Source organism: Triturus cristatus, chromosome 10, assembly GCF_964204655.1.
Source record: "Triturus cristatus chromosome 10, aTriCri1.1, whole genome shotgun sequence".
Classification (NCBI taxonomy): Eukaryota; Metazoa; Chordata; class Amphibia; order Caudata; family Salamandridae; genus Triturus; species Triturus cristatus.
The window spans coordinates 430220015-430247013 of record NC_140593.1 but is presented as its reverse complement, the minus strand read 5'-3'; the positions used below and the strand labels follow the sequence as shown (position 1 = coordinate 430247013).

At 47.5% G+C, this 26999-nt stretch overlaps 1 protein-coding gene across 3 annotated transcripts in view; it reads left to right on the top strand.

Annotated features, from left to right (window-relative positions):
* Window positions 1-26999, top strand: part of MPP7 (MAGUK p55 scaffold protein 7) — a 915371-nt gene that overhangs the window by 327863 nt on the left and 560509 nt on the right. For all 3 annotated transcript variants that reach the window (XM_085631773.1, XM_085631772.1, XM_085631774.1), the window contains exon 6: window positions 13966-14084. In XM_085631773.1, the coding sequence (XP_085487899.1) occupies window positions 13966-14084 (119 nt within the window). The remainder of the gene's footprint in view (window positions 1-13965; window positions 14085-26999) is intronic.

The following is a 26999-nucleotide window of genomic DNA, read 5'->3' as shown; positions in this document are numbered from 1 at the left end:
CACATACACAGGATTTCGCCCAGTTGATGACCAGGCCTGAGTTGCGACCGAATGAGCGCAAAACATCAACCAGGACGATCAGTGAGTTAAGCGGGGAAGCGAGATACAGAAGGATGTCGTCAGCGTAGAGGGACACACGGTCCTCATGCTCGGGGGTCCAGCGGAGACCACGGATAGAAGGGTGCCACCGCAGCCACTCCGCCAGGGGCTCCAGGGCCAGGGCAAACAGGAGAGGCGACAGGGGGCAACCCTGTCGCGTACCCCTCCCCAGCGCGAATGGGGCCGAGACTCGCCCATTCACTACCACCTGCGCCAATGGGCCCGAATATAGCAATTTGACCCAGCTAATGAAACCCGGGCCGAACCCGAATTTCGCCAGCATCGCCCAGATGTATGGCCATTCAAGTGTATCAAACGCCATGGTGGCGTCCAAGGACGCCAAGATGGCCGGCTCCCGCACAAACGGGACACGCGCGAGCACCCCGTGCAAGCGCCGCAGATTGAGGGCCGTGTTGCGGTGCGGTATAAAGCCAGATTGGTCTTGGTGGACCAGGTCGCCCACCACGCCAACCAACCGGTTGGCCAACACCTTGGCCAGGATTTTGGGCTCCGCGTTCAAAAGCGAAATCGGCCTATAGGATGTGACCCGTTCACGGGGCTTCCCCTCCTTGTGGATCACCACAATTGTGGCCAGGCGCTGGTCCGGCGGGAGGGAACCCTGCGAGTGGGCCGCCAGGAACATCGCGCGCAGGTGGGGCGCCAACACATCCGGGCGTAGCTTGTAGAGCTCGATGGGAATACCATTGGGGCCCATGGCCTTGCCGGATGCAACCGAGCGAATAGCCAAGGCAATTTCGTCCGAGGTGGGAGGGGCGTCCAGCGAATCCCTGTCCTCCACCGTTGGGGAGGGCAGTGCGATGTCCCGAAGCAGGGCATGGGAATCTTCCTCCGAGCAGGGGGAAACCGGGGAGTAGACTTCGCGGAAATAATCCGCGAAGCAGGAGACAATGGCTTCCGGCTCGGTGACACACGCACCATCAACACTCTCAATCAAAGGCACCACGCGGCTCGCTCTCTCCCTCTTATCCAACCACGCAATCAATTTGCCAGCCTTATCACCCACATCATACAATCGCCCCTGCTGCTCTCTACTGAGGCCCCTGGCCGCCTCCGTGACGAGGGCCCGATAGGCCGCCTGCTTTAGGTGTAGAACATGCAACTTGGCGTCTGTTACCCCGCTCCCCAGGTCACCCTCCAGTTCTGCAATCTCGGCCTCTACCCGGGTCACCTCCTCCCGCTCGAGCCGCCGGGCATGGGAGATAAAGGAGAGGGCCTCCCCTCTAAGGACTACCTTGAAAGCCTCCCACAGGGAGATGGCGGAGGAGACCGACCCCACATTCTCGTCGAAATATCGCTGTAAGGATTTGATCAAGTCGGCACGAATGGTGGGGTTGCGCAAATACCATGCGTTGATTGGGGCCACCCTGCCATCCCCCCTCGGGAAGACATCGAAATGCAACAACAATGGGGAGTGGTCTGAGATACCCCGCGCTAGATAGCGCACCTCCCCCACCCTCCCTGCATGGGCCGCCGGGACAAGGATGTAATCAAGCCGCGAGAGGCTACCATGGGCACCCGAGTGGAAGGTGTACTGTCGCAATGCGGGATGCTTTAATCGCCAGCAATCCACCAGGCCCAGCGTGTCCAGAAGGCCGGGCAGCCACGCCTGTGCCCGGGGGAGGTCCCTAGGGGGATGGCGATCCATAGACCCAGAGGCTACCGCATTAAAGTCCCCTCCAACCACCAGCAGGCCACTCGGAAGGTCCAGAAGGAGGCGCCCCAGGTCCGCGAATGTGGTGGCTTGTAACCCAGGCGGGACGTACACTGATATAAAGATAAACACTCTACCCTCCATTCTTCCCACCAGAACCGTGTAGCGTCCCCTCTCATCATGGCGCACCTCATCAATCTCCAACGGGAGCGAGTTCTTGATCATAATACCCACCCCCCGCGAGCCCGAGGTGAAGCCGGAATGTGCCACCAAACGATATCCCCGCCGATTCATTGCATGAAAGGAGTTACCTATAAGGTGCGTCTCCTGCAGGAAGACAACATCTGGTGAAATACGTTTTAAGTACTGCAGGACCACACCACGCTTAATCCTATCCCCCAGGCCGTTAACATTCCATGACAACACAGTCAAGTCCCTACCCCCCATCATACGTCGAATCAATCGGTCGTCCCCCATCGAGCATCCTAATAACAACAACATAGTAGCGGGTTTGCCCTGCGGTGCTAACAAACAACACACCCCCCCCACCCCCCAGTCCCAACAGAACTCCCCCCTCCCTGCACCCCTGCATGAGCCCAGACAGCCCCCCCAAAGTGCAGTGTGCCTGTCGCCCCATAGCTAAAATACTAACTAGTCCCCCAGAGGAGGAGGGAAGCCCCCAACAGACCCCACGCAACCTCCATAGGAGGGGAACATACGCAAACAATAAATGGTGAAGGAATAACGTCCAGAGCAAGGCCTATTCAGTCACCCCTCAATTCTGATCCGGCGGGCCCTCCTCGCCAGCCGCGCCCCCCCCGCCCCCCCGGCCCCGATCTCCAGGCAGAGTGTCCAGCCAGTCCTTAGCCGCCTCGGGCCGGTCGAAGAAGTGCGTGCGACCATCCACCTCTACCCTCAGCTTAGCTGGAAAGAGCATTGAGTACTTGAGGTTCAGGTCCCTTAGGCGACGTTTAACCCCAAGAAAGCTCTGTCGCTGCTTCTGGACCGCCGGAGTAAAGTCTGGGTAGAAATGTATCTCCATGTTGTCAAGCTTGACCGGTCCCTGTTGCCTGGAGGTCTGGAGGATAGCATCTCTGTCCCGAAAATTAAAAATCCGGGCGATGAGCGGCCGCGGCGGGGCACCAGTCTTAGGTCTGCCCCCGGGGACCCGGTGAGCACGCTCCACCGCAAAAAGCTTACTCAGCCCCCGGGGCTGGAGATGGGTCAGGATCAAATCTTCCACGAAAAGATCCGCCGCCTCCGCCTCTCGTCCCTCCGGGACCCCCACAATACGGACATTATTCCTCCGGGCCCGACCCTCGGAGTCCTCCAATCGCCGGTCCATCAGGGCGCTCGCCTGGCCAAGCCGGCGCACCTCCTTCTGGAGGGCCACCACGTCTGTCGTGAGGCTCGTTGTGGTGTGGGCCAGGGAGTCGACTCGGTCGTTTGTTTTGGACAAGTCTGCCCTCACAAGGCTCACATCCACAAGGACCGAGTCTATTTTTTGCGCTAAGGTGTCGAAACGCTGGTCCACCGAGGCCTTCATCTCTGCGATGGCGCCCATGACGTCCCGGAGGGTCAGATCCACCGGATGAGCAGATGCCTCCGCCGGGCCCACCGGGGATGCACGCGATGTCTCCGGAGAACCCTTCTGAAGCGTGTAGCGGTCCATACTGTTGGCCTGGTGCGCCGTGCCACGGCGGGTCGTCTTCACCTTCGCCCGGTCGCCATCTTGTTTGGTGGACATGCTGGCTCTTCCACCGTCGTGCCAAGCTCCCCAAACGGGCCGCTATACCAAGTCACGGGTGCCAGGGGGGGGGGGCAGGGGCGACCACCGAACCGCGGGTCAACCCACCGCCGGCGGGTCAGCCGGGCTCCCGGACAAGGTCACCGCACCCCGCTCCGCAGCCCGACCCGGCTTGAGAGCTAGGAGGGCGCAAAAGCGAAAGTGAAAGTGCGGGGTACGCCAGTCGCCCAGCCCCGCTCGCCGCTGTTATTCACTTTGTCCCCGGATCGCCCCACCACTCCAATCCGGGGGGCCGGCGAGGAGAAGGCCGCAACCTTCGATCGATGCTCCCACCGGCGTTCGGGGTCCGATTCGAGCCCAAAAAACGGGTGGCGCCTCAGCTCCGGTTCCCCAACACAGTCCCCTCAACAAGGACAGGATATCGCCAGGATTAATTCAGGAGGTCGCGGAGGTCCTCGGGAGCCTCGCACCTACGCGGCCATCTTGGTTGCGCGCTAGGCTCCTCCTCCACTTACCATTGTTAACATGGAACTTTAGCGCGCCATTTTCGTATGGGTTTATCAAGATGAGAAAGACATTCACTTCAGTCCTTCTTCGATTATTACTGGTCCGCGCGTGACTTGCACTTCCGATATAAAGTTTTTGGTCGTGTTTGAAAGCGGGATAGGCGAGAGCGTTTCCAGACGGAGTTAGTCTTCACTCTTTTGAGCTTACAAGGGTTTTGAAGGGCCACTTGAGGTAAGGCACACAGACACTTGAGTGAGCGCGTACGTTTAGTGAGTCAATGAACAGACTCGTCGATCTACGCAGATTCAGTAGGATTCACTAGTTATATTGTTGTTTTACTCCTAACAGGCTGTTTTGACACGTCCAACGGAGGTTGTGCTTCTTGTGATTACCATTCCAACACCGATCACCTTGTTGTCCTCGGCAAAACACTTAGGTAAAGATTGTGATTTCCTTTTATAGGAGGGTGTTATTTGGCGGAGTAAATCAGGACACAGCTAGTCAACTACACCACATTGTCATTTCTATACACAGGCATTTGAACAGTTCAGAAATAGCCATTAGCATTGCTATGCATTTTCTCTCCTTTTCCTCCGTTTGGGAGAACATTGAGGCTATTCATGCTGAATGGAAACATGATAGCTTTCACGTAAGGATTTTTTCTTCATATGTTGTCTTTATTTGGCTTTAGGAGATTTTTACGATTCACGTGATCACAATTATTGATGGTGGTGCACAGGGGTTCATCATTGGGTTTAAGGATGTTTCTTCTACCTGGCTCTTTATGTTAACACAACTATGCACAGGACTATTTTTCTGTTTCAATCTCATTTTTATGTACGTGCAGGACAAGTACAGGCACGGTCAGGCCTTTCTGGGCAGTTAGACGATGTAACAGTTTCTCCAAAAATGAAAATCAGGTTGACATTGTAATACTCAGTTATATGTTGCAATATTTCTTTCTGTTTTTCTTTTATATACAGGCCCCTGAAGAAGGGATTGCTGTAAATCCCGAAATGCATTGGACTACCAACAATACCTACCGTCATGCTGTACAATAATTTGTAATTTTGTATTCACATTGTCAAATGTGTATTTATAAGGAATTCAAAACAATTGTTTACTTACACAATTGTATATTCATTAGATCGTTGATGCAAACAGTTTGTTTCCTTTGTGGGTTTGAAAGCTCATGAATTAAATGAGTTGAATTCAGTACAACAATTGTTTATACCACTGTTTACTTTATTTATTAACAACAATTACAGGTTTAGTGGATTACATACAGAGGCACATTTAGCTGTGCAATCGGTATACAGTTGCTTCGGCACCTGTTTTCTTCATGTTGTATGAGGGTGGCCTTGAGGAAAAGTAGGTCGCACACCGCTCGTCACACCAGCAAGTTGCCCCAAAGGACTGTGGGAAATGTAGTGGCGACGGCGGGTACGCCTATGCCACAAAATGTAAATAGAACAGTATGTGTATGCGTTAGCCATCCCTGGGCACGTGTTTCGAGGTAGTTGCCTCTCGTCAGCAGGGAGCAGGTCAATGTAAAGGGGTGCCGCGTGGACTGCCAAATGTAATTAAAAGCAGGTCAAGTACCTCTCCTGGCGCGCAGGTGCAGACTCAAGGCTCGTCAGCCCGTTAGCTTAAGGAAGCCGTTTAAATTGAGGAAAAGTAGGTCGCACACCGCTCGTCACACCAGCAAGTTGCCCCAAAGGACTGTGGGAAATGTAGTGGCGACGGCGGGTACGCCTATGCCACAAAATGTAAATAGAACAGTATGTGTATGCGTTAGCCATCCCTGGACACGTGTTTCGAGGTAGTTGCCTCTCGTCAGCAGGGAGCAGGTCAATGTAAAGGGGTGCCGCGTGGACTGCCAAATGTAATTAAAAGCAGGTCAAGTACCTCTCCTGGCGCGCAGGTGCAGACTCAAGGCTCGTCAGCCCGTTAGCTTAAGGAAGCCGTTTAAATTGAGGAAAAGTAGGTCGCACACCGCTCGTCACACCAGCAAGTTGCCCCAAAGGACTGTGGGAAATGTAGTGGCGACGGCGGGTACGCCTATGCCACAAAATGTAAATAGAACAGTATGTGTATGCGTTAGCCATCCCTGGACACGTGTTTCGAGGTAGTTGCCTCTCGTCAGCAGGGAGCAGGTCAATGTAAAGGGGTGCCGCGTGGACTGCCAGCGATTGGCTGACGAGCCTGGAGTCTGCACCCGCGCGCCGCCACGAAAGGTACTTAAACCTCATATTTTTTGGCAGTCTACGGCACCCCCCACACAGTCCTGCTCCCTGCTGACGAGAGGCAACTACCTCGAAACACGTGTCCAGGGATGGCATTTATTATTACACTTTGTAGCATAGGTGTACTCGCCGCTGCTACTCTATCATCCAGAATCCTATGGGGCTACTTGCTAAAGACCAGCGGAGTGCGACCCACGTGAAAATAATGTTTGAAGCTCCCTGAGCGATTGGCTGACGAGCCTGGAGTCTGCACCCGCGCGCCGCCACGAAAGGTACTTAAACCTCATATTTTTTGGCAGTCTACGGCACCCCCCACACAGTCCTGCTCCCTGCTGACGAGAGGCAACTACCTCGAAACACGTGTCCAGGGATGGCATTTATTATTACACTTTGTAGCATAGGTGTACTCGCCGCTGCTACTCTATCATCCAGAATCCTATGGGGCTACTTGCTAAAGACCAGCGGAGTGCGACCCACGTGAAAATAATGTATGAGGGTGGCCACCTTTTTCCGATTAGCACGCAATTCATGTATTAGTACGATTTATTATTGGTGATTAATTATACTCTTAGAAAATTTAGTAGTGCGCTGACTTCCACAGATTGCGTGGGCTAGTAATCGCCATTTGGAGGTGCGCAGGAATAACACTAAATAATTGATTGTCCAGTCTGTACTTTGCTTTATAAAAGTAAGAGTACATTTATTAAACCCACACACTACTCAATAATATGCACCAATTTACAAATATACATAAGCTGTCGGAATTACTTTGTGACATTGTATAACATCTCCACCCCTCCCATGGGGGGGAGGGGGTCTAGTAACACCACTCCCATGTATGCACATCATCTTGCCCCCAATGCAGTTAGTTGAACATAACCTGGAGCAAGGGCCCTACGCACTGGCACCATCCCAGTGGCGACCCACCTCATTACCTCAACAAGAATTTAAAATGGGTAACCCTGCCTTGGTGACACACAACCCTGACTGAGCATTCCCTACTGACCGTGAAGTATACACCTCTATATCTTAAGGACTAGCAGTCTGGGTTCTTCACCTAAGCGCAGCAAAAAGAATACATGTTTAAACATTTCTTTAGAATGACAGTACTCCTCACATTTGTGGATCATTAGAATGCATTGCAATTACAGCCCCTAAAGGCATCTCTGATGAAACCACATGATTACGTATATACAGCCAGACACCCTAACATGAATGTCTGGCAACATAACCCCACTTTGCTTATGACATCACCTTACACAGGTACTTCACATTACACTTGTGACCTTCAGTCCCCTTAAAAAAAATAACGCTAGTAAAAGAATTTCTGGTGCAATTACTCCTCTTCACCTCCAGGGGATGCCCTATTCCAGACATCCCCAGCTAAACCTTTCACTCCTTCAGGCGACACTTCTCAGTACACCCCCAGCTGTAGAACGAAAGCTCCAGCCCAGGAGGTGTTTATGCCGGTGCTGAGCCCTGGAGGGGTTATTCTTTTAGTTCCCCTAGAAGCTTAGGGGGGGACTTTCCTCTTCGTGTTGGAGGGAGACCGCGCTTCTCCAGCAGCTCTCCCCAGCACCTTTTCACCATTGAGGATGTCCCCTCTCCTCTGGGGACCACCAAAACGCCAAAAACGATCATCCCCCCCTGCCTTGCAAGGCATTATGGGGAGCTTCAGGCTCCTGTTCATGAATAATAGATGAGCAGCTCTCCTGTGTGCCCGGCAGAGCCGCGCTGGTGGTGCCGGTGGCTTCACTGCATCTTCCTGCTTCGGTGGGGGGGGCGGTCCCACCCGGACCCCCAGGTGATGGTAGGCGGCTCGGGGAGCCCACCCCTGGCCGCTCCTTTGGTTTTCTGAGGCCCAGTCCCACCCGGGTCCCTCACACCTTCGATCGTTTGGGGGTTCCGGTTCCACCCGGGCCCCCCGCATGCCCATTCGGTGGATGGCAGCCAGGGGAGCCCACCCCCGGCTGCTCCTGCAGGCTCCCCGCCCGGCCAGCACTCTTCTGTGCGGCCGCGGGAGCCGGTGCCTATCTTCGGGTCTGCTGGTCCCCCTGGACCTCGGGGGAGTGGGACGGCACTCCCTCCCCCCCCACACACCTTTTCCCTCACATCAGGGCCCAGGGATGGGGTCCCGGGCCATCTTCACGGGGGGCGCGACGGCGCCCCTCTGGCTTTGCTTCAGGGCCCGGGGATGGGGTGCCAGGCCTCCCCTCATCACGGGGGTGTGATGGCGCTCCCCGTCGATTCTTCTAAGGCGGGGGCCAGGGTGGGCTCCTGGCCCCCCCAGGGGAGTATCTTCACGGGAAGCGTGATGGCGCTCCCCGTCTTGACTTCGGGGCCCGGGGATGGAGTCCCGGGCCCCTACAGACCTCTTTGCGGGTTTGCGCGACGTCGCTCCCTGTCTCCATCTTCGGTGGGGGCCAGGGTGGGCTCCTTTCCCCCCTGTAGGGCACTTTCACGGGGAGCGCAATGGCGCTCCTCTGCTTCCCTTCTTCTGGGGGCAGCCCCTGGGGACCTGACCCACCCTGGGGGCATCTCTGAGACTGGCGGCGGAGCCCCACACGCTTCGTCGTCAGTCTTCTTAGGGGTCAACGGTCGCCTACCTTCCGGGGGCCATATCTCAGCCCCTGGGGGTCCGATCTGCCCCATTTTCACGTCTTCTTGCTCATGGTGGCATCCCCCAGCCACTGGGAACACTCTCCTTTACCCTCCAGGTCGTCAAGAGGGTGCATTTTGCAGGGAGCGGTCTTCACTGGCTCCCTGCGCCAGCTTTTCGCCTGGCTCTGCTCCTGGGCCTCTCTTTCCCTACGCAGTGGCCCCTGCTTCTTTGCACCGGTCCTGGGCTCTTTTTCTGGTGCAGTTAGGGGGTTCCTCCTTCCAACTGCCCATTGCCAGGCTCCAGAACCTTCCGCCTCAGCAGACCACACCCCATAGAGAGACTCTCTTCCTGTGCAAGCACTTTTTAAAAGTCGAGTAGGGGGCTGGCAGGAAGTCTCTGTTTGTCCTATCAAACAGCGACACATCACCTCACTGCCCCAGCTCCCTCCTTCCTGCCCAGCCTCTGGGTCATGTTCAAAATGGCGTCGTCCAGGGTCTGTGGCCACATGGTCTCTGAAAAAGCTTCACCCCTTGCTGCCTTCCCTCCTTGGTGCAGCCTGGCACCCAGTGATAGCTGCTGATGGATGAGCCTGTAGCCCCACCCATCTACTCTTCATGGAGAGGAGTCCTTAGCTTGTGGAAGAAAGGTTATCAATCCATCCAGCTGAGGTCAACCCTCAGCCAGGCTCTGGTTATGACTGACTCAGAGAAATGTGACATTTCTGGATGACCCAAAAGCAGTACAAATATGACGTTGCACTCTGCAGAATACTCCTTTTCACCTCCGTTACAGTGGACTTTAGTGCGTGTCTGGAATGTGTAGGCCTTATGAAAGTTACTCTAGGCCATGGGCTCCACATCCCCATAGGGGAATAATAAAATGAAAAACAGTAAAACACACTGACTTTCCCTGGCTTGTCTCTTCCCACTGTATAAAGCCTATTCCATGTCACCATACAATTCTGCATACGTCCTGCCACACCATTCACTCTGTAGCTGCTCCTGGACTGCGCACGCTAGGCATCTCGCCTGCGCAGCCCCTACACGTGTGCACACGCATGTACACCTGTGTCTGCATGTAACCAACCCAGTGTCCCTTACTCCAGCTGCTACACAGTGGCCAGGTCAAGCCAGAGGGACACCAGTAAAATCCCCATGCAGTCTTTCAACCTGAGTTCACTGTGGGTGAGTCCCAACCTATGAGGCTCCCCCACAGTAAAAGATCACCAATTAGGTGCTCAAAAAGTGAAATATCTGGGTGGCCCATAGTGTCAGAACCACCTTCTAACACATCCCAATGGCAAGCAAGAGGACATTTGATTCTTTTGGTGGTTGTTTTTACATATGGCCCGGAGAGTTTGGCTCACTCCCAGTTTCATCGCACTTGCAATGGTAAACAACTGCACTTTTTGGGCTTGGCTAGGCTGACACCTGGAAAAACCTATCAGACCATTTTGAAAACTAGACCTATGTGGGAGTCCAGGGTGCTGTGCGTCGCATGCATCCGACACCATTTCTTACCCACAATGCCCTGTAAACCTTAAACATTGACTAGCAACAAAATGTTCCTCGCGTTTCTGTGAGGAAACCGGGAATCTGCAGGAAGCCACAGATTTCCTACCACACAGGATTCCTCCAAGTCTTCTGATAAAAATGGTACTAAACTTGTGTGGGAGACCTCGACACAAAATGCCCTAAAGTGCTACTTGGAGAGATCTCCAATAAGAGTATCTGCAGAAATTGGGGCTATGCTCAACCGTTGCCCATGAAATCCTACGAACCACCGTAATTTTTGAAAAGTAGACAGCCAAGGGATTCAAGGGTGGTGTGCCTTGTGTGAATCCCATGAGGTTTTCCTACCCACAATGCCCTGCAAACCTCAGATTTTGCCTGAAAGATCACATTTTCCCCACATTTATGTGATGGAAACTTCTAGAATCCACAGGGATCAAACCAAGGTCAATAGGACTCCCCATGCAAGGACTCCCATTGACCTTGGTTTGATCCATTTCTGTTGCGGGCACTAGGCCCAGCCACACAAGTGGAAAAGTGTTTTATCAGCACAGGTCGAGTAATGCTAGGTGGTAAGAATTTTGTGGATTCCGGAATTTTCCATCACATTGTTTCCTGTTGCAGGCACTAGGCCTACCCACACAAGTGAAATACCATTTTTATCAGAAGACATGTGGAAGCATAGAATAGTAGTTTATTTGTGTATTGCCAATAGGATTTCACTGCATGTTTGTCTTCCAAATGTTAGCAAGTGTGTAAAAAAGAAAACATTTTGAAAAATACCCTGTACCTCATATGCTTGTACTGTTTGGCACACACAAATTCAAAGATTTACAATAACCACTGCTTCTAAATTCCATATCTTGTTCCCATTTCAGAATTACATAAGTTACCTTGATACCTATTTTTCACTCGACATATTTCACCATATGAATTAGTCTAAACTTGTGCTAGTGGGGGGAAGGCCCAGCAGTTAAGGGGTTAACAACCCTCAGCTCTTCCTGTTGTGCTTTTTCATTTAGTACTGCTCTGTCATACATTGTACAGCCCTTTTTGGTCTTCTTTTAGCCAAAACTTGTTATTTTTAAACTAAAATATATGAATAATATACTTATAGGGCTTTAGCCAGCCCTCCTAATCCATTTGTCTGTTATTGCCATTCTCATGTTTCTTCCTCCGAGTGCAACATGGGGCCACTTCATTGGCTAACTTGAATGTGATTAACGTTATTCTGCCCTTACCACTTAAGGAAGCTACTTTCTGTGTGCATGTGCGTCTTCTCTAAGGACTACTGTCACGTATGCTTTTTATACAAAAAATAGTTGTACTTTTAGCCAACGTTTGTTAGGTCTCGCCTGACCCAGCGCATGCGCTGGTCTGGCGATACTTATTGAGAGGGCTCCAAGAAGTGCTACCAGGCCAGCCTAGAGCTGCAGTGCATGTGCGCGGGCACACGCGCCGCGCTTTACCGCGATTACTTTCACTTTCGCAGCCACACGGCCGCTTTGATGTTTGATCGCGATCCCTTTCACGGCCGCTTTGCATAGCCAATAGGTCTTGCTTTTGGAACCTTATAAGTATTTAGTTATGCAACTGTTGCTTGGCTAAACACTTATAAGGTCCCAAAGGCGAGACCTATTTGCTATGCCAATGCTTGTTTTTTGAGTGATTGGCTGCCCAGCAGTTTCCTCAATAATAAAGGTTTGCAAAATCCCTGACAAAACAAATGTTGGCTAAGCTAAAAAGGCTTGTGGCCAACCCTTGGTTTATTTGTTTTAATCTTTTAGTGCAGGATCCGCTTTTTGCTCTACAATGGCTGGTCAACCGAGCTGGCATTTCTAATAACCGCTGCTAAGTATAATCATTTCTGCACCCAAAATCCCACTAAAACAAAAATACCATTTTGAACTGTATTCTTTTCAGTTTATTGTGTTTATGGACATTTTTTTTTCATAAGCCATCCCCCATTCCCTGTGCCTTGACTTTCAGCTGTCATAATAAAAGAGAATAAGTGTTGCAGGTAAGCACTCTTGTTTGTCGAATATCTGGGATAAAACAAACCACCTGCTAGCCTTACACTTGAATTTCCACATCAAATAGTTTGTTTATATAATACGTAGCATCAGACTTTTTTCCATAGGAAACGCAGATTCATACTTGAATAGCAGTAGCACTTATATTTTGATGAAAAACAGTAGGTTTAATATGCCATAAAATTCTAACCACGTGGTACGTTTCTGGAAATAATTTAATTAGGAAGATTTCACTTTATATGCAAAAGCATAAATATTCAAACCGTGAAAAGGAATAATTCCCAAATGAGTAATGGGATTTAGGGCACATTAAATGTTTCAGAAGATTAAAACCCGTTCGATGAATCTAGCATGCACACTGGTGTTTACATTCGACAATACACATGATATTGGTGAACAGCCTGTGTTTCACCAAACTCGTATGCTTCAATGGTTAAATGTCGTGTAAATCTGTCTCGGCGATGAACAGCAGCAGTTATTCAAACTAAAAATAATAGCAGGGCCGCGTGTAGTGATCCCGCAGGGGACTGGTGTTTTGGTAGACGGCAGACAGCAGAAAAAGGCGTTTTGTCCTTTTTACCCCCAGTAATCCCACTGGAAAATGAAACATGTGCTATGAATTGATATCGACTCCTGCCAGGTTACCTCCCTAAAGCGGGCTCGTGCATGCACTCTTGCTACATTTTTGGACGGCCACTCGTTCGTCTGTGTGCGCCTGACAGATAGTTTACGCCCCGGGCTACTGTGGAACAGTGCGCCCCTGTCTGCCCAGCCAAACTGCGAGGCAGGCGCACAGCAAACAGCGGGGGTCAGTGGTCACATTTCTCAACGCCGCTAACTCGCTTAGAAACATTTCAGTTTTTAGCCTCATGGTTTTGCTTTTGACTACCTCCCATTTACACTTCCTTCCCTATGCTTATTATTTTTTTATTTTATTTAGCTGACTCCATCTTTACCATCGGTAACATTTTGTGTGTTGTTTTTTTATTGCAATGCCCTCACCCAACTTGAAAATCGGTCACATCTTTTTTGGTATCGCTTTTTAATTGGGTGAAGCGCCTATGATTGTACATCTACACTGTGCAAATTAAAGGGACATTTTTGGCAGGAAATTCTATCGTTCTCTGAAGAAACACCCCATCTTTTTTGTCATCTATGAAAGGTCATTTTTCCAATACCGGTGATTTCACTCATTGGCTTCTGTTTGCTTTGAAACGGAATATCCATTAATAGAGGAATGTTTGCTAGCTTTTATCCCTGTAAAATTCTCCTTGAAATATTGAGTTTGAGCTTGTAAAAATATAGCGCGTGCAGACACCGACGTCTGACAACCTTGACAGATCGGTGCGCTTTTAGTACCTGGGACTTTGAAAGCGAGGAAGGCTCCGGCCCCCTGTTTTCAAAGCAAATATTTGTCCATAAAACTGCCCTCCCCCTCCAGATGAAATGGCATGCTCCGGACGGGCAATTTACATTGAAGTGCTGTGATAAATGAATAGTATGCGCGAGCACTCTGGTTTTATTTTATGTTTTCTGTTCGCTTCACAGGTGTGTACGAGCTGCTGGCCACGCTGCCGGCCCAGCTGCAGCCACATGTGGACAGCCAGGAGGAACTGGCCTTCCTATGGGACATGTTTGGTGAAAAAAGCCTCCATTCACTGGTCAAGGTAAAAACCGCAATGAAGTTGCTTTTTAGTGTCTCAAACCATCGTATGGAAAGATGTTTTGCGCGCCATATACCTCACCAGCCTTCACATTGTTGCCTTGTTTCTCTCCCAGCTCGAGTTCTGTCAGGGGTGGAAGTTGTTAAAAAGAATTCCGCAGAAAATACATAGATGATTTCATTTAATAGTGAAGCCCTGGCGCGGCGCCTAATGCAGCGAGCACATGTTGTTTGCCCTTGTTTAGAGAGAGCGCACATGAAATGTTAGCAGGGAACCGAAGATTCCTTTATGGTCGTCTTTCAAGAGCTGGAGTTTAGCTTAAATAAATAAATGTTCACAGCAAAACGTGAAGGAATATATTTTCTGTGGTCAAGTATGGCAGGGGTTCAGTAGCCGCATGCATTTAAAATAATTTCCTCTAACAAAGTCAACTGAAATTCTAGTAAGCTGAGCCCCCTTTTGGCCTGTGGCCACCGTCCTGTTTGCTTGATTTGCATAATAAATACATGAAGCTGGGAATATGGTTCGTTTCGTCCTACAGAGAAATGTTTTGAAATGAAGATTATCACATTTTGAAGCATGGCCCAGGGTATTGCATATCAGTTTTAGTAGCAGCTCAGTGCTTCAAATCCTGATGTGTAACTTTATTCTAAGATGTGCCATATCCGCCGAAACCACACAAAACAGAAACACCTAGAAGGGGTGTGTAAAGTTTGTATCGACCCGTGTGGCTTGCTGCGCCTCCTAACACCCACCGATGAATTAAGTAATATAGTGCCAGTTTCACTATTTCCATTTTGTGGCTGTGTGGAAAACGTAAATAAAAAAGAAAACGTACCTGCTGGTCGCCGCCTCTCCTCAAACGCAGGAACCAGGAAGCACACAGGCTCCCAGACTCCCCTAGCCAATCGCATTGCTTTGTTACAGCAGCGCTGGGATTCGTCTGAGCGCCGTTGTTCGGCGCTCAGAGATGGACTGGGAGGCCGTGCATGTTCTCCACCCAGGCTGTGCAATACAGCTGGTGGAGAACATGCAAAGTTCGCATGACAGTTTGGCCGGCCCAAGAAGGTTGGCCACACAGACATGCACTCTTAAGGTGCAGCAACCACTCCTCCCCCTTCTGGGTCACAGAAGCCCCGCCCCATCCCAACCTAACCTGGCTGCAGTGCAACTGCAAGCGTAATACTAAAAATAAAATAATAATAAAGTTACGTTCTTATCATTTCATTTTACCTTTGCACTGCTCTTAAACCAGCGGGGCAACGCTGCTCCTCCTTAACGGAGCAGCCGCCTCTGCCTTCACTCACTTCCCTACTTTTCCTGAGTTTTTTGACCTGTGGAAGTACTAGGCAAGGTCAGACCTTGCCTTATCCAAAATACTCTCTGCTACAAAAACACATTTTTTGAAGTTTACTTTAACAAAGACTCGCTCGCTCCCACAATGTCCTTCTGCTTGTGATCACGTGCTTCAAGCTAGTGCAGACTTGGTACAAGTACTGCCGCTCCGACTCGGGGACTTCCTCAGCATTCTTCAATGTGGGAATCTCCACTAAACGACGTTTAACTCCTTTCCTATCCCCTACCTGAAGATCTGAATCATTGTCACTCACCTCAACAAACTCTATGAATCCTTTGGCATTCTGTGTTTTTGCACTGAATTACAGTACTCCCAACTAATAAATGTTGTATTTTCTTTTAGACATTCACAATAGTATTATTTCAAACTATGTATTTTGGCTACTCCATTGAGCATACATTTATAATTCTTTTACATGACTAACCTAGTGTGTATTGTTTGCATGTGATACGCAGTTGGTTATTTCCTTGTTGTTGTGTACACTGGTTAAATCCTTCATCATCTGTTGCTTTCTAAGAGGTAATGCTGTTCAGCTAGCCTGAAGCTCAACCTTAGAAACGTGTAGTGTGCTGGTCTTAGATTTAAAGACTGGGGGCCCGATTCATAGAACTAACTTAAGACAAAATCCTAAACTTACTACCATTTTGGTATTCACAGAAGGCACTTACTCATTTTGGTATTCACAGAAGGCACTTACTCATTTCGGTATTCACTGAAGTTAGGAGTCCTAACTTTAGGACTCCTAAATGCCTTCTGTGAATACCGAAAGTCTTAAAATTAGGATTTTTCTCAGTTTAGTAGTAGTAAAGTAAGGACTCCTAACTTTAGGACTCCTAAATGCCTTCTGTGAATACCGAAAGTCTTAAAATTAGGATTTTTCTCAGTTTAGTAGTAGTAAAGTAAGGACTACTAACTTTAGGACTCCTAAATGCCTTCTGTGAATACCGAAAGTCTTAAAATTAGGATTTTTCTCAGTTTAGTAGTAGTAAAGTAAGGACTCCTAACTTTAGGACTCCTAAATGCCTTCTGTGAATACCGAAAGTCTTAAAATTAGGATTTTTCTCAGTTTAGTAGTAGTAAAGTAAGGACTACTAACTTTAGGACTCCTAAATGCCTTCTGTGAATACCGAAAGTCTTAAAATTAGGATTTTTCTCAGTTTAGGAGTAGTAAAGTTAGGAGTCCTAACTTTAGGACTCCTAAATGCCTTCTGTGAATACCGAAAGTCTTAAAATTAGGATTTTTCTCAGTTTAGTAGTAGTAAAGTAAGGACTACTAACTTTAGGACTCCTAAATGCCTTCTGTGAATACCAAAAGTCTTAAAATTAGGATTTTTCTCAGTTTAGGAGTAGTAAAGTTAAGAGTCCTAACTTCTGTGAATTCCGAAATGAGTAAGTGCCTTCTGTGAATACCAAAATGGTAGTAAGTTTAGGATTTTGTCTTAAGTTAGTTCTGTGAATCGGGCCCTTATTGTGATCAGGATTGGAACAGAGGTGCTGTCATCATTGCAGTCTGCTTCCAATACTTACTTTCTGTGCGAAGAGTTTTTGGAGTTCTTGAGTACATTTACTAGATGCCTTTACGGCACTACGTTCCAGTCTAGAAATTCTATTCATAAACCATAGGGAATTCAGTTCCATAATAGATTCCTGTGGTTGCTGTCTTTATTTATTATGAACTGAACCAAAGTGGTTGACGTACTAGATTACAGTAGTTTTTAAACTGAAAGGCAAAACCTAGAACATTTGATCTAATACGACATAAAGAGCTTAGGAATCGTATACTCGAAGAAACATCGTTTTGTCTGTTTGCAGTACGGTTGCACAGGTAGCTTTTGATACGTAAACATTTTAGAACTATTTGCTTTTAGAGCACAACATGGACCTTGTCAAGAGATCTAAACTGTCATTCATTATTATTTTTACTACAAATGTTTGTCTGTCTCCAAAAACACAAGGTTTCCTGCCGTCAAATTGTGTAGACCTCTGCAACTGTGCAATTGTGTAGACCTCTTTTATATTGAGCAACAGATGCGAGTAGGTGAGATGCAGGGTTGTGTATAGGCACAGTGGGATACGTTTAGCATTTTTCTTAGAGTGAAGTGTTGTGTATGTCCAGGATGCTGACTCAACAGTTAAAAATATTGTATGCTAAATATCTACACTCAGAAAACGAAGACGACCGTTTGAGGATTCTTCCCTTTTTTCCCCAAAAAGTCAGTTCTTTCAAAACCATCCAGTCTTTGAGCTGCAGAAAACTACATAAGAGGCACCCAAACTTTCTAAGCACTATTCACTGGAGAGTACGTGAGCATGCTCAATCCTACAGTGGCCTGCACCCAGAGACTAGGTTGCACTGCACACTCCTGTAGAATGCATTAAAGCATGTTAGTAATCTGCAGAAATGATGGTGAGCATTAGAGCAAGTGAAAGAGTATGTTCTTTAATAACCAACATCAATATTAGTTAGAGTAGACTTGAAAGCTTGTCAGCTACTCGGCTACAGAGGGTTCTGTGTACTAAGGGATATTTTGAAAGCTCACTCAGAGATGGCACTGGTGATCTGTTTACATGTGGAATTGAAAACCCTACAATCCTTAGCTGCATCATCCGACATTGCAAACCAACTAAAACAAGTATTGGATAAGTCGATATGTCTGGTCTTGGATGACTGATTTGCATATGGCCATGTCTGAACTGGGGTTGCAGAGTGGGCTAAAGAACGGTGATGGATTAAACCCAGATCAGTTGACTGGGGGTGAGAGCTTGCAATGTCCAACACTCCGTCCATCATTTCCTTTGGTTTTTGGTCTTGGCTGCCAGCCTTTTGGCTTTGTGAATGCTTGTTTTGTTTTGTCATATTTTTTGTACAACCTTATTTTTGCACATCAGACGGGTCCTTGCCAATATAAACAATTCCTTAAAGCAAACACATTTTGGCTTCACAAAGAACACTTTGCCATATCAGTCTCTAGTCTAGTGCTGAAGGGAACTACTTCGTGTGGATGTGCAGTTTGCAAAAGAGCATAGTGCCATCACTCAGTGAACCTAGCGAATGGCTTAAATGGGCTGAACCATGCACCTTGCAAAGGTTGTTGCAGTCTGAAAAGAAAATGGAATTACACTTCAGATCAGTGAATGCATAGGGTTAGCTAAAAGCCTGTATAAGAGATTGTATGTGTGTGTATATATATATATATATATATGTGTGTGTGTGTGTGTGTGTGTGTGTGTATATGTGTGTGTGTGTGTGTATATATACATGTGTGTGTGTGTATGTATATATGTGTGTATATAGATAATGTTTTTAAAAATATATTTAGTAATCATCCCAGAAGTCCGTCCAGGTAAGCTTCATAAGAAGGGCCCAACTATGTGATGGAATTTGGCACTATGAATTCTACATCCAAATGGAGCTGCAATATTTTTTGTAGCCAAAACTGGATGTTTAAACACACAGAACAAATCAAACACAAGGAGATGATGGATGTAGCACTGAAACTTTTCAGACACTCACCCCTAGTCGCAGATCTGGGTTCAATCCATCATTGTTCTATAGCTCACTTCGCCACCTCAGTTCAGACCCATCTATATGCAAATCAGTCTTGACCCTGGGCTTCATGGGAACAGTCCAGCTCGAACTGCCATTCAGGTCAACCCGGGACCGTTTTTGGGGTAATACCCCTCATCAGCCAGGCTAGCTTGAATCCAGAGGCAAACTGAGCAAGAGGCCCACATCTGGGCATACCCTGCAAACTTAGGGCAAACAAAGCAAACACAAGGAGATGATGGATGGAGCACTGAAACGTTTGACACTCTCCCCCAGTCACAGATCTGGGTTGAATCCATCATCATTCTTTAGCTCACTAAGCCACTTCAGTTCAGACCCAGCTATATGCAAATCAGTCTTCACCCTGTGCCTCATGGGAGCAGTCCAGCCCGAAGACCTGGTTTTGCGTGTTTTGGTGCAGAACAAAGTGAAGAGTCGACATGGCATACATCCATGTGTGCCATGCCTACAATCCACTGCCCTGGCCTATGTAAGCCACCCCTCTAGCTTGGTGCACTATACCAGTGGTGACGGTACAGATGCAGGAGCCCTGGACCCCTACAGTGTCCAAGTCCTTTATTAGACTGTAAGTGCAGTAATGCCATTAAGAGTATATGGTGCTGGGAGTTTTTCATTACGAACTCCACAGTACAATAATGGCTCTACTGAAACCTGAGAATTTTGGTATCAAACTTACCAGCACATTAAACCCACACTCATGCCCGTGTGGGATTTAATGAAAAATGCACACAGAGGGCATTTTAGAGATGCCCCCTGAAAAATAACCTAACGCTAGTGTACAGGCTGAGTGGCTGCTACCCAGCTGCCACCACCAGACATGTTTCTGGACCCCTGGGTGAAGAACCTGCTGCTCTCGGGGGCCTGAAAGAATGCACATCCTGGGATGAGGTGCCAAGCCTCCTCCCCCAGGATTGGCAGGGTCCACGAAGGGGAAGCTTCAAAGGCTTGCTGCCTTTGTAAGCTTTCCCAGGCCTTTTGTTGCTTCCAGCAACTGGTCACTACCGGTTCTGACCACGCACTTTGGGCAGGAGAACTGGCAGGAAAACCAAGTGAGGAAGAGAGGTGTCCCCACCTCTGCCAACTCCACCACTCAGGTGGGGGAGGCGAGGTGAAGCATAAATCTCAGCCCCGTCATCTTGCAGATGGGGGGGGACCCAGCCAACCAGAGTGAGGCATATGCCCTCCTCCCACCGGAGGGTGGCATAGTAGGGGTTGTACCCACGCCAAGGAAGGGACCCATTGGTCCCAACCTTTTACTTACCTGTAACACCCCTAAATCTAGTATTTAGGGGCACCACTGAACCTTGCCTCCTCAGACAAGAAACCACAAGAAGAAAAGGAGGACTTGAACAGCTGTGCTGAAGCCAACAATAGGAGGACGCCTACTGACTTGGCCCCAGACCTACTGGCCTGTCCCCACCTCGAACCTGCAGAAGTGAAACTCCGGTGTGTCCTGCAGCCAGCAACCTCAAGAACCCAGAGGACCTGCCCTGCCTGTCAAGGAAAACACTTTGTCTCCTGTGAACACCGGATTTGTTCACCCACAGACTCCTGCTCTTGCGAAATCCGCGAGTCTGCACCACTCTGCACTCGACGCCCACGGTCCGAGTTCGAGTGGCCCAACACCACGAGGAGGTCTTCCCGGTGATCATGACCTGAGATCCATTGATCCCTGATCTGCCTCAAGCCGAGGCCTGCAGCCTCAATCCAGAAGGTCCCCCCACCGCGACCAGGAACTGGTAAGAAGATCCGACCCTAAAAGACACCCCACACCTGACTCCCCATGGCCTTGGTTGACCCAACTGATGGTGTCTAACCAACCCCCAGCATCCCAACTTACCTCTCCAAGTGGTGGTCTCACCCAGAAGACCTTCGTCCCCGAGCCTGCAGTGTGTTTGCAAATAGAGACTCCCCATTGAAAGAAAAAGGGCTCTAGACGACAAACTAGCACCTTGCAACCGGCCGCCCTAGTGCCGCTGAGGTTGTACCTTTGGTGCTATCTTGAACCCCCATTTGCCCTGAGCTTAAGTCCAGGAGCTTTGCTCCCACAAACCTGTGGCCTGCTCGTGAGCAGCCACCAACCGGAGGTCCCCTAACCCCCATTGGATAACATTGGGCCTCAGCACTCTGCACCCGGCTGCCATAGTGCCGCAGAGGGTGTAACAAGAGTGCATCCTTGACTCTGGGGGACCCCTGAGTCTAACCCCAGAAACCCAACTCCCCCAACAAAGTACTTACATCTGAACTGATAACACAATTTTCTCCCATAGGATAACATTGACTGTTTTTCTATGAAAAAGTTTCTAAGTGTGGAGTTGAAAATTTATAAAAGTCTCTCAAACTGCAACCAAATAACCAAAACACTTTTACTTTCCTGTTTACGGGAAATGTCCCAGTGTAGTATCCAGGTATACTACACTGTCTAAGAAAAGTAATCTGTAAAGTAAACTACTTGACATATTATGGAAAAGCCAATACAAAGTATATGTACAATATTTCAAAGCATTGCATTACCAGTAATTCTAATGTAACCAAAGTATATATACAATTGCAATTCAAACTGCATAATTACTGCAAAGTATAAATCACTCACCTGTGCCAGGCTTGCTTGCTTCTAGAAATTAAAATAACTAAAATAATATTTTTATACTATCAAAATTGGTCTGATTTCAGTCTTTGAGTGTGTGACAATCATTTGCTGATTGAGTGTGTACAACAAATGCTTAACACTACCCTCTGATAAAGCCTTACTGCTCACCCACACTACCACAAATAGAGAGTAAGGTGCTATCTACTTTTACCTCTGCCTACCTCTGGGGTTCCACTGAATTCTGTGTACACTATACCTCACTTTCGTATAATATATACAGAGCCAGCTTCCTACAGTGGTTTCTAGTTGGCATTGACTTGCACCCTGTCCAAGGCGGACCCTTCCTTCTAGTCAGGGTAAGGGGATTACACACCCAAGATAACTGCTGCTCACCCCCTCTGTAGCTTGGCATGAGCAGTCAGGTTTATCTCAGAGGCAATGTGTACAAAACACAAACAGTAACACAGTGAAAACACTACAAAGTGACACCACACCAGTTTAGAAAAATAACCAATCTTTATCTGAATAAAGCAAAACCAAAAGGACAAAACTCCAACACACACAAGTAATGATATGAATTTTGAAAGAATAAACTAACAATACAGTTCCTTGAAGTCGATGGCGCCAACCGGGAATATTCCGGCATTTTGAGCAAGACAAATTCAACAGGCCAATAGTGTGGCATTGGAAAGACCCGCAAAACAGTACCTTTGGAAATGAAGAGGCCTCGGGACGTTGCAATGAAATACGAAGGTGAAGCGTCGCCGCAGTCTGTCCTGGAAGACAAAGCAGATGTCGGGGATACCTTGAAGTAACACCACACATTGTGTATCAATCTCCATGATGCTGAATTCAGGAGCGCTGGCAGGCCTCCGAGCTGCTATGTTGTCGCCGTTGATGCTTTGTGCTCTTCATGACAGGTGCCTTCAGTCACGGTGGCACTGGATGGAGTCGATGGTGTGGTTGTCAGCAAACCAGGGGCTGCAATGTGAGACGAGGCGATGTGTCGTGTTCTTAATGTGCGGTGCACTCAGCCATGGTGCAGGCAGCGGCGTCGATGACCTTGTGAAGCGGCGGTGGTGTGGTCAGGGCAGCGATGTTGTCGTGGTTGATGCGTTGCCCTCCTCACGAGCAGTAGCCACAGCATCGGTGCAGGCAGCGGCATCTATCGCAGCATCAGGGTTGCTTTTCTTGGAGTTACAGCATAACCACTCAGTGCCAAGGGCCGAGGCCTGGTTTTGGCACCACTTGGCAACACAGGACTCACAGCAGAAGAGTCCCAGTACTGGCAACAAGATGTGGATGAAGTCTTTGATCTCCCTGAGACTTCCAAAAGGAGGCAAGCACACAAAAGCTCTTAGAGAACCTTGGCAAACAGGATTAAGAAAGCAAAGTCCAGTCCTTTCACTGTCCAAGACAGAAGCAGCAAGCCCAGCACAACACAACAACAAGCAGAGAGTGGCAGCTCCCCCCCCCCCCCCCACAATTTCTCCAGCTCGTCTTCTTGGCACAATCTCCTCTGAGTCCAGAAGTGTTCTGAAGTTATGGTGTCACAGCTCCAGTACTTATACCAGTTTCTGCCTTTGAAGTAGGCAAACTTCAAAGGAAAGTGTTCGTAGTGCACAAGACCCTGCCTTTTCCTGACCTGGAGGGGAGAACTCCTCGCACCACTCTAGCTCAGGAAGACCCATAAGCCTGGTGATGGGCCATCAGGATATGCAGGGCACACCTCAGCTCCCTTTGTGTGACTGTCTAGAGTGAATGAACAAACAGCTCAACTGTCAGTCTAAACCATATGTTGATTCCTCAGGTAGGCAGAGACACCGAATGGTAAAGCAGGAAGATGACCACTTTCTAAAAGTGGCATTTTTAATCACAGAATTTAAAAAACAACTTCACTTAAAGATGTATTTTTAAATTCTGAGTTCAAGGAACCCAAACCCCAAATCTGTACCTCTTCCCAACTGAACGTTACACTTGTAAGACGTTACAAGGCAGTTCAAATGATAACCTATGGGAGTCCTTGCAATAGTGCAAAATTAAATTGGCTGTATTTCACTATCAGAACATGTAAAACACACCAATACGTGTCCTACCTTTCACTTACATCGAACTATGCCCATTGGGCTACCTTGGTCCTACCTTAGGGGTGCTTTACATGTAATAAAAAGTAAGGTTTTGGCCTGCCAAGTGGGTGCACTTGCCAAGTCAACATGGCAGTTCAAAACTGCACACACAGACAGTGCAGTGGCAGGCCTGAAACATGGTTGCAGGGATACTCATGTGGGTGGCACAATCAGTGCTACAGGCCTACTAGTAGCATTTGAATTACAGGCCCTGGGCACACACAGTGCACTATACTAGGGACTAGTAAACCAAATATGCCAATCATGAATAAACCAATCACCGTTACAATTAGGCAGAGAGCATATGCACTTTAGTACGTATCAGCAGTGGTAAAGTGCCCAAAGTGCTAAAGCCAACAAAAACAGATCAGGAAAACTAGGAGGAAGAAGGCAAAACGTATGGGGATAATCCTGCAAAAGGGTAAGGTCCAACAACACTTATTGCATGTGCTCCTCCAATGTGGTGGTAGGGGAGAAGTGAGAGAGAAGAGCTTAAAACGTAGATTGAATACAATAAGCACAGTGTGATATTTCTATTGAACAGCTTGACTCCTTTGTAGGAGTCATGATAAAGGTGGGATTCAAAGGTAATAGCAGTCAGCAAACTTTGAAATCCATAAAATTTATAGATGAAGCTGATCTGCTTGTGCCTCATAAGATTTGCGGCCGCCAGCCTGATCCACAGAGGCCTCTGAACTCATCAATTTTCCTAACTTTTATTCCACGGCCCTGCTTCTACAAAATGCCTGCATCATGGTAAATCTATCGCTGTGGTGTTAGGATAGTCGCGAAATGGCTAATCTTTTCTAGTTTTTTTCTTTACATGAAAATCATTTTTGTAATGTAAAGGCTTATAGCCCCAAACAAAATCCAAAAAATAAGGATGTGTTGTTACGAACTTTGACAGCTTCCCTGTGCTCTAAACGTCTGCCAATTCGACACCGGTATAGGAGTAGGTGGTAAACCCGCTTTCCTTAGGCTACTAGTAAGTGCAAGAATGAAGCTCGAATTTCTTTGCACCCATCTCCAGGCTTACTGGGGCAGGAGCCCAGGACAAACTGGCCACCCACTGCATCCCCAATTAAAACCTGTATTCGGCAGCGACATACCATATATCTCAATACGCTTTCTGCCAAGTAACTGTGATCGCATATATTTGGGAGTCCAATGACCCAGAATGGTGAATTCAAAGAAGCCAAACCTTGGTGCACAGTAAAATTATAAACTTTTAAGGACATTACGTTTTTTTCCCCAGTATGATTTCATGTAAACTTTAAACCTCCAAGAGCAATCATTTAATAATATTGGTCAGGGACCCTCCTGTCACCTGCTGAAATGAAACTATCTATTTTTTGTATTCGACCTATATCGATAAACTCAGTGAACGAAGCTAGGCAGCTCTAATAAAGGAAAAGTACAAAACACTAATATATTTTCTTCAAAATGTACATTTTTTAACCTTGCATTTAGGGTTTGTAAGTCCGACAAAGATTAGAAAACATATTTTTCTTCGCTTTTTTCCTTGTTATTCAAAACTATTTTTTTGTTAAAGATGTTCCTTCCCCAAACCCCAATTGATCATTGTATGCACGTTTTCACTTACTGCACCACTTAATTAGTTTTAAGTGGAAAGTGGATATTAAAAGCATAGCATGTGTCTCCATACCCACAGACTTCAGCACTGTGGGTTTTTTACTCTGTTTGCATAGCCAAATCCCATTACATTTCAAGATTAGGATCACTGATAAGCCAAGTTGTCATTTAAGAATGCAGAATTTCAGCGCACATGACCCTTTTTTCCGAAACTGACCTCTCAGGACCATCACATGCGGCAGGTCATGATTCAATGAACCAGGATCTGGTAATTGTGTGTGCAAATGCCACATTATTTCACCTGTGTGTGACACCGATGGCCTGATTTAGCATATTTGACCATGAATTACCGTTTTCCCCTGTGGCTTTTCCAAATGTGGTAAATTTTTCCTCAGATGTGCTCGTTGCCACTTAACCTATCACCTGTAAAATAGAAAATAATTTGGCAAAGTTTAAATCCAGCATTTCTAAGGATTTCAAGGAACTGCATTTTGCACAAATTGGAACTGGTGTAAACTTCTGACAGAGGTGAATGGGTGTAGATAGTAAGCTTTCCTCAAACCTTTAAAGGTATTTGCCTGTAGAGATTGGCTGCTTAGGATGTATATGTTGTAATAATGTGTTTATTTGTTGAACATCGTTGTACTATGGAAAAACATGCTTGCAAGATGAAAACAGGGCAGACACAATTTTGGACGAGCCTCCTGGTGTCAAGCAAGAGTACATAAATAAGAAAAAGATTGGATATTGGGGCTGAGCAAAAACACAGCAAGTAGAGAAGGTGATGACAAGCTGAATAGACCAGATGTGGAATTGAGAGCAAGCCAGTGGAGGGTTCTGCAGATGATGAAAAATGTGAGCAGGAATATTTAAAAGCAAAATAGACAAGCAGACACATTATGTTGTGGCTGTTTTCTGAGGCTAGACTTGGAGACTGACTCCAAAGGAATGTCAGCACTTGGTTTTAAAATCCAGATAATGGACCTGGAGTGTTTGTCCATGTGAAGATGGAGGGAAATGAGTTTCGATCAGTTTCAAAAGTATGAGTGGTGAAAAGGTGCGAGGGTGAAGCAAAGGCGGGTGATCAGTGGCAACACCACTGTTTTGAGTAGAAAAAGATGGTAGTTGGGGGAGGGAAACCTTTCTAGAATTGAAATCCTGGTTGTCCCCTAAGGAAGTTGTGTTTCTTGATAACCTTTTTGGTGTCGCTCTAAAACGAACACCAGAGAGTGACTTGTGAATGCTACTGATGTGATGTAAATTCCCAGAATTTAAGTGCTCGTTGTGTAATGCTGCTGGTCCTGGTCCGGAGCAAGCTCATCCTCTTTATTTTTTAGATAGGCTTTCACAGAACTAGACAGAGCGGGTTTTCTTTAAGAGCATCTAGTGATAATAATTGGAGCAACCAGTTCATTTTGCACCATAGTGTTATAAGCAGACACCTTTGATGTAAGCAATTGTCTATGATTGATGCATTTTTATAGTGTAGCCTAAATATTTGAGTTATCTTTGTTCATTATGCAAATAAATGTTGGTACTGGGCATTAGTACAAAAGCAGCCTCCCCTTTGAATCTTCCAGTTAAATGTCATCTTATAAGGCATATGGGAAAAATAAGTTTACGCCTTGTAAATTGAATCCCTAGTTGTGTCGGCTAGTAAACAAAATATCCTTTAGCTAAGGGT